This window comes from Silene latifolia, chromosome 1, assembly GCF_048544455.1.
Source record: "Silene latifolia isolate original U9 population chromosome 1, ASM4854445v1, whole genome shotgun sequence".
NCBI lineage: Eukaryota > Viridiplantae > Streptophyta > Magnoliopsida > Caryophyllales > Caryophyllaceae > Silene > Silene latifolia.
The window spans coordinates 128,328,016-128,336,605 of record NC_133526.1 but is presented as its reverse complement, the minus strand read 5'-3'; the positions used below and the strand labels follow the sequence as shown (position 1 = coordinate 128,336,605).

At 36.0% G+C, this 8,590-nt stretch overlaps 1 protein-coding gene across 1 annotated transcript; it reads left to right on the top strand.

Annotated features, from left to right (window-relative positions):
- Positions 1–5,743: 5,743 nt before the first annotated feature.
- LOC141609060 (polygalacturonase 1 beta-like protein 2) lies at positions 5,744–8,068 on the top strand. Its single transcript, XM_074428297.1, has 2 exons — positions 5,744–5,851; positions 6,043–8,068. Exons 1-2 carry the CDS (start codon positions 5,795–5,797, stop codon positions 7,888–7,890), a joined length of 1,905 nt encoding a protein of 634 aa, XP_074284398.1. The 5' UTR covers positions 5,744–5,794; the 3' UTR covers positions 7,891–8,068.
- The last annotated feature ends 522 nt before the right edge of the window (positions 8,069–8,590 follow it).

Genomic DNA, 8,590 nt, shown 5'->3' with positions numbered 1-8,590 from the left:
AAGGTTGTGGGGCGATGGTTGTCGCGGTGGTGGGCGTGGGCTGTCGGCAGAGGTGGTCGGGATGTTGTTGGTTGTTGTTGCTGGTTGTTGTTGGCGTTGTTGTTGGCGTTGTTGTTGTTGGTTGATGGAGGAGGGAGGTCGGGTGGTGGGCTTGGAAGAAAGGAGGTCGGATGGTGGGCTGGGAAGAAGGGAGGGAGGTCGGGTGGTGGTGGGCCGGGGAGAAGGGAGGTCGGGTGGTGAGGGTGATGGAGGTGGAGGTGGAGGTGGAGTGGTTTTTTTTGGTTTTGTTTTAGTTTGGGTTTTTTTTTTATGAACTTGGTTTTTTTTTGTTTAGAGAGGGTGGGAGAAAATGAGAGAGAACGAGTGAATGTGAGAAATGAGAGAGGATGAGTGAATGAGGAAGTGAGTTGGGAGATTAGAATGGTGGAAGAGTTGTACACAATTAGGTAGAGTTATACACAATTAGGGAAGGAGATTAGGGAGGGAGATTTGTAGCCCTCCATTGAGATGTAATCTCATCCCTCCATCCCTTCCATCCTAAGGTCCTTATAAGGACTTAGGGACTTATTAGATGTAGTGGCCTTAGAAGAACCCTTCTATATATATATATATATATATATATATATATATATATATATATATATATATATATATTTCTAAAATCTAGATCATACACAACTTGAATAACTTTCATATTGATTAAATCGTAATTTGCAAAAATATTTTCCGTTGCTTTAAGCATTGATCTTAAAATTAAGTTTATTTTTGCAAAACCTTTCTCGAAAGTCAAGTCTTTAAACTAATTACTTTTCATGTCAAAAGTTTATTTTTTAAAAAGTGCATATTGACAGGCTAAATCGCACATCTATCAAACATAAACCAACTGGCCAAAACTAATGCAGTAGAGGAAGTCGGGATCGTATCCACAGGGAGAGAATTGTGTTCTTTTTGCTAAATCTAAGTCTGCCTAAGTCACAAGTTCGGGGGTTTGATTATTTTTTTTACTAACTAAAGCAGCGAAAGAAAGATAAATAGAGCGTAAAAAAAAATGAAATTCAAATGATAAGAGAAAAGACTAGGACATCGGGTCACCATGAAAATGCAACGGTCAAGTCTAGGGTCAACGGTCAGTCATAAAACGGTCTGCAGGGTAGTGAAAAGGTCCTCTCGGTCCGCTATTCGCCCTAGAATACTAATATAGCTCTCGCTCTAATTAGGATATTCTATTGTTTGCAGCGGGTCTAACTCTCTCTAATCTCTCGATCTAGGTCGGAGTTTACCGGTTCAAATAATCAATTACGTCGACTTAACTAATTAAATGCTATTAACTGCTACAATTAACAATAGAGACTCATATATATGCCAGATCAAATCACCTAATTAAGATCGTCTTATTATCATGGCTTCTCTAAATCCTAACAAAGGAAATTTAGCTACGCATATTTAAATCTATGATAACAATAGAAAATATGATGATTGATTCAAAGATGATAAGCAATTGACAAGAATAAATAAGCATGAAATAAACGAGATTAAAAGAGAAAGAGAAGACAAGAAGAAGGTATAAAGGAAGAACAAGAGTAAATTGGATTACCGAATGAAAGGAAAAGAAAGATTACAAGTTTTCAGATCCCAAAAGTCTAGAGCAAAAGAAACGTAAAAGGGAGTTTTTACAGTATGAAAAGGTAACCTAATAATGTTTAATAAGTCCCCTTAAATAACAAGAGGAGTAAATTATTAATCAAGAAATTAATGGGCTGAAATTATAGAGCATATTTCGACCTAACTTGAGATAAGTCGATCGACCAAGAGAAACAGTCGATCGCCTTTTTGTCGTCGCACAGTTCCTGCAATGCGCCCTGAACTTCAAACGGCCGCCATTTCTCCGTTACTTGGGCAAACAGAGCGTTTTTGGTGGCGTCAGAAAGCTAACATGACACGCTTTCATTTTCAATTTGAATCACTTTTTTTATCATTTGTAGAACTCGAGTTATGACTCTTCAAAGTAGGCACTAGTAATGTGAAACTTTTCTGTTGCTCGATAAGCTTCCTTACTTCAGTAAGGACTCCAAAAAGATGGTTTCCAAGCTCATTTCGTACCAAGGCCAAGATTTCAAGCTTTAGTGACGGGTTTTAGCTTATTTGCACATACTCGAACCTATAACCTGCATAAAACACAACACGGCCCAAAGTAGCGAAAACAAGGGAGAATAGTAGCTTACGCTACTCAATAATGCATAGAAATGCGTGCAAATGAATAGAATAATTGTATGAAATAGGCACGCATCACATAAATAGTTTTACAATCCTCTTCTAGACAATTTTATTTTATTGTTTTAGAATCAATTGTATTATTGAAATTGAACTTTTGTAAGCTTAACATCTTACGCACCGTTGGCTTAGCAACCTACACCACGGAGTCTTAACATCCTTCACCATCAAGAGCTTCACATCTCTCAAACACCGAAGGCTTAACATCTTTCATTAGCACGATTAGGGTTAGTCGTGGGGATTGGTTGTTTATTGTACGTTAGACTGGATAGGGCGCTCGTGATAAACAATTAATAAAAAAAGTAGGTGGCCGTAGGCTTTTCAATTGGGCCGAACCACGTTAAAAACTCGTGTGTTATTTATCTTTTCATACCCTTGTTGCTTTTACGTTTGTTTTATAAAGTTATCATTATACTCGACATATTCAAACTTAATTCATAAGTCACGAAATTCGATGTATACCAACCACATTTGCATATCAAATTGAGAAAGAGTACATACTCTATTCACGTCATTCTAGAGTATTTGTTGGGCTATTGAACTCTACATTTGACCAACAACACTCAATGTGGCAACGTACTTAGGATTTGAATCTTACTTAGGAACGGTGAGGTTATTAGGATCGAATTAGTAGGATCGGATTTTACAGTTGTAAAATCCTACAAAGTAACTAAAATGCATAATTATATTATAAAAATATGTTAAAATCTCGTGGTTAAATTTCAAAACACTATTATCTTTTCATGAACCCACACTAATTGTCCCAATTTTTAATAATATTCTATGCTAAAATCATATATTTGTATAAAATTTTAGTAAACAAAAAAGAAAAAGTTAATAATGTAGGATTGGGTTAATATATTATCTTAAAAAAAATTGAGACAAATTAAATCTTAAGATCCAACCTAGTATTGGGATGGACGACTACTTTTTGGATCATAAAATCGTAAGATTATATAATCTGGATCGGGAGTTTAACAACTATACAATGTCCGTGGTCAATATATATAGGCCCAGGATGCGGTAAAATACGGTCGTATTTGGATGTTTCGGCCAAGACTAAAAACCATGTGCATGCAGAATGGTATGTTGCACATTCATGACAGTCAGCTGATAAAATCCTGAAGTCTGAAGAGCTGTGAATATAAAGTAAGTAGAGTGCAGTTGAAGCTAAGCTTGCTCCATATTGTGCTCTGTAATTTAAAAGTCATAATGGAAATAGGTACACAAGTGTATCATCATTTCTTGAAGCGTGGAATAACTGTGCTCGATCAACCCTCAAGCTGTTCTCATGCGCCCCTTTTTTGCATTAAAAGACCATCCATGCAATAAAGGGAATTCAACTTTATAATCTAACTTAACCCGTCTTAACTTTAAAACGGATAATGCGGTCTTAAATGAGAACTTGTGAAAATTAAGTGGTGTATATACCGTATACAGCTATACTATATGGAACTCCATTATGACAATATGTACCATGACTTCATTGTTTGCTATTATCAATAAATTCTTGTTTTGCTCACAGATGATTGTTTTTAGTTAGTCCCATAATCTCTTAGTAAGCCCATTCGCTTGATTATAACACTAATTACTTCCGAGTGAGTGTTATTCCTAAGAGACGGTTTTTAAAAATATGTTTTTTATGAGACCATTGCAGAATTTAAAGCAAAAATGACACTACAAATAATCAAAGCAGCACGAATTGATGTTAAAGATAAAGTGTGTACTCTTATTATAAAAAAGGGTAGGAAATTAAAGTTATTTTGGTCTCGTTCAACAATAAAAGAGTCACGAAATACATAATGATGACAAAAAAGTTCTCTCAATAACTTGATACGAAATCGTCTCGCACAAGTTTCCGTGTTTACTTAATTAGCCTAGAGCCTACATAACGCGGTATAAAAAGGTTTTCTCGAGTAAAACCTTTTTGGGCATTTTTGTTTTTTAGAGTACATAAAGCCTTTATTTATTATAAGACGCCTTGATTACAATTTACAAGTGTTCCATTTATAAACAAGTCAAGAGTGGCAGATTGATGCTTTGCTCCTACGCTCCTTTCATCTAAAAAGCCCTAAGCAAATGAATATGACTGTATAAAAGCAATATATCCCACAGTAAAAGACAGAATTTTTTTACTTTCTCAGATTCAAATCGTAAAAGCCAGCCTTAATGATATTATTGTGTAAAAAAGTGAGTGCATGGTAATATGGTACCATTGAACATGCAGACCCAGTCATGCTTATATGTCACGATTGGTAGTACATGCATGTAGTAGTTGATTTCTACCGAGTAGTTTGTTTTAACCATCTCTTCTACAACTAACTAAATCTACTAAGGATTTATTGTCTATTGAGTAATAAAGGTTTCGATGATTTTTGGACATGAGTTTACTCGAAACACCAACACTTTTAATACAAATAAATAAAACTTTTGATTTTGCGCCAATTGTAAAGGGTAAAACTGTAATTTCAATTTTTCATCTTCCCTACCAAATATCACACTGAATGTATTGTTTCTCACCCATGAACATTTTACCCAATTTTAACTTTCATATATTGCCAAACCCAGTTGAACACCAAAATTCATGGTGAAAAGTGTATAATTTGCATTCTCCATAAACTTTGGTGAATGATTGATTACATAACACATTGATTTGAGAGACATAACAAATATCTACCTCTCTTTTCTCCCGAAACTATCCAACACATGCTAGGGTTAGACTCCATAGCAAGTTAGACAAACAACTATTGTGCCAAAGTGATTCGTAAAGAAACAAAATTAATGTGTTTTTACTTGAATTTAAGTAATATTAAGTTCCCATAATACCCTTTTTAAGTTTGTCAATTTGAAATTTGAAAGTTTGAGGATGAGGGTAAAAATGGCAACGAATTTACAATTATGCCCTTGATGTTACCGAAATTCGGTAACACCCGGTGTCGCCATCTCATTTTCCTTCTATAATCCTCCAACCGAAAGTTCTAACTAAAGCTCTAGTCTAAGCAAGGTTTTAGATGCTTATACTCTTTTTTCCGGAGCAAATATATCTCATTCTATTAACCACAAATTCTTACTTGTGACCGTCACAAGCTTGTGACTGTACTCAGAAATATCCCTCTATTCCGGTCAATTGCTGTCCTTTACCTTTTGCACGTTTGTGCATACTCATTTCATTTTATAAATATCTTTATTTACATAAGCCTGAAAATTATAAAATTTTGATATTTTTATCTTAGTCACTATGACGAATCAATCAAAATTTCTCATGACTATATTTTGTGTTATGCATTGGAAATTCTGCAACTAATTTCAGGAGCACTTTTAAGTTTAGAATATTTAATCCAAGAATTTAGATTATGCACATTAAGTACATAAGCTAACTTCTAATTAACTCAATGTAAGAAAAATTACTGTCATGATTAGAAATTTATGACTTTTTATTATTCTTTCCTCCAACTATATATACATTATTTGTCCCATTATATCTTGCCAAACTCCCCTCAACACACATCTCAAAATACTAACCATGTCTAAGTTGCTCAACATTTACTTGTTTTTGGTCTTACTCTCCTTATATTCACATGTAAGTATCACAATGTTGTCCAACATTTTTAGTTTCCTTTTAACTTTCCAGCCGATCTTGTGTAAGACGTTATAATAACTTGTGCACCTCATTTACGGATATTGTTAAATGAGTTGTTTCAAGTTAGTCCGTAAGTACAACGGTCTGATATGAGAATTTTGATTTAACTGACATGTTTTACATGAATGCAGGTTTCTGAAGCTGAGAAAACAGAACATTCCAATGACAGATTAAACCCATTTACAGCAAAAGCATCCCTGATACGCTACTGGAACAACCACATTTCTAACAACATTCCTAAACCAGCATTCCTTCTATCCAAAGCCTCGCCTCTAAATGCTCTGGATACCACGATTTTCACTCAACTTGCATCCCAACACTCACTTAAAACCCGCCTTTCATCCTTCTGCAAGGCCGCTCATTTATTCTGTGAATTCGACACACCTTTGGAAATAGACAATGGCTCTCCCACCCCTCCACACCATGGTGACTCTGATTTCACCTCTTATAATAGCAAACAGTTCTCCACGTACGGAAAGTCTAAACTCGGTGGGGTCGACTCGTTCAAGAACTACTCTTCCAATGTCAATATGCCAGTCGACTCATTTACTCGGTACAGTCCTGCTTCAGCAAAACACACTGAGGCATTCACTAACTATGCTAACAATGGCAATGTGGCTAATGACAGCTTCACTAATTATGGAACTGGTGCGACCGGTGGATTAGGTGAGTTCAATAACTACGAATCAAATGTTAATGTTCCTATTCTTAAGTTTGGTACTTATAGTTTTAATGGTAATCATCACAAGTTGTCTTTTGGAACTTACACTGAGAACACTAACTCTGGTACCCAAGATTTTACCTCATACGGTAAAAATGGGAATGCTGTCCCAACTGAGTTTAAAAACTACGGTCAATCGTCTAACATTGTCGGGTCAACGTTTGCCAGCTATGGAGAGCTAGCCAATGCGGCTAATGACTCGTTTAAGGGTTATTCGCCTAGCGCGAATAACCCTCATAATATGTTTAAGAACTATGGTGCTAAGGTGACTTCCGGGGTTGAGAGTTTCGAGAATTACAGAGATGAAGCAAATGTCGGGGATGATACATTTCAGAATTACATTAGAGATTCAAGCTCAACCAAGGCTAGTTTTATGAATTATGGTAAGTCATTTAATGGAGGAACTGATAGGTTCAAGAATTATGGTAAGGGTTCAGTTAATCGCAATGTCGAATTTAAGGTTTACGGTGTTAATAACTCTTTCAAAGGATATGATGATAAGAAAGGCATTAGTTTTGGTGGGTATAGCCAGAATGTTCACTCTAATGCAATGGATGGTAATAATCATGGTATGATTGCAGTAAATAAGTTGGTAGAAGAGGGTAAATTCTTTAGGGAATCAATGTTGAACTCTGGGACTGTGATGAAAATGCCAGATATCAAGGATAAGATGCCTAAAAGATCATTTCTACCTCGGTCAATCTCATCGAAATTACCCTTTTTGACATCAGGTTTAGCCGAGCTAAGGGACATGTTCCAAGCCAAGGAGAACTCTACACTGGAGCGCTTGATGGTAAACGCTCTTAGTGAGTGTGAGAGACCGGCTAGTCCCGGTGAGACCAAACGATGCGTTGCTTCGATTGAGGATATGATAGACTTTGCAGCTTCAGTATTGGGTGACAATTTGGTGGTGCGGTCTACCGAGAATGTAAATGGGTCGGGTGAACGGGTTGTGATAGGGTCAGTCAAGGGGATAAATGGTGGAAAGGTGACTAAGTCAGTATCATGTCATCAGAGTTTGTTGCCTTATTTGCTGTATTACTGTCATTCTGTACCTAAGGTAAGAGTTTATGAGGCTGATATATTAGACTTTGAAACCAAGGCTAAGATAAACCATGGAGTTGCTATATGCCATCTTGATACATCAGCTTGGAGTCCTGGACATGGAGCCTTTTTAGCATTGGGGTCGAAACCCGGCCTCATTGAGGTTTGTCATTGGATCTTTGAGAATGACATGACTTGGGCAATGGCAGATTAGAACTATTGTTAGTGAAACAAGTTTGATTCTTGTTCCAAGTTTTAATCTTGAGAATTTTATTTGTGTGCGCCTTTTGCATTTTCTGTATTTTCAGAAGAATTAGTAGATATCAATTTTTTTTTTCTCCTTAAATTGAGTTTACAATTATTGATATATTGAAGCAAACTTATTCTTCTTAGATTTATGTGTTATTAACTCAATTCGAGGTACTTGACAAATTCGTTGAGAAATTTCTACTATTATCAATGATGTGAAATTAGACCTTTATTTTTTCGATGAAGTGATAATGAATCATTGCTTTCGTGAAGCCAACAAAGTTGCTGATTTCATGGTTTCTATTGGATATTCATGTCCAACTCTTTCGAGGTGGTTTGATAGCCGGTGGCTTCAACTTAACTCCCTCACTCGAAAGGATGAGATAAGTTGGTCCTACCCTAGAGGATCAACCTATTTTTCTTACTTAATCAAAAAAAAAAAAAACTGATTGTGAATTAGAAATCATTTCATGTTGTTTCCAATGGAATTTTCATCACAAGTTATTCGAATACAATATTTATATTCTAAATTTAGAATAAGGCTACGTATAAACAAGCAGCGAGCTCATAGCAACCGGCAAAGGTATGAGGGTAATGCTGTACAGTGTACTAGTATGTTTCTAATTATTGCTTTAATAACCATGATTGTTGCAGCGTCTCTCTCT

What these genes read in the sequence shown, in the direction of transcription:
- LOC141609060 (XM_074428297.1), top strand. Translation starts at nt 5,795, where the DNA reads ATGTCTAAGTTGCTCAACATTTACTTGTTTTTGGTCTTACTCTCCTTA. An exon ending in TACTCTCCTTATATTCACAT is followed by an intron (nt 5,852 to 6,042) that starts GTAAGTATCACA and finishes ACATGAATGCAG; the next exon opens with GTTTCTGAAGCTGAGAAAAC.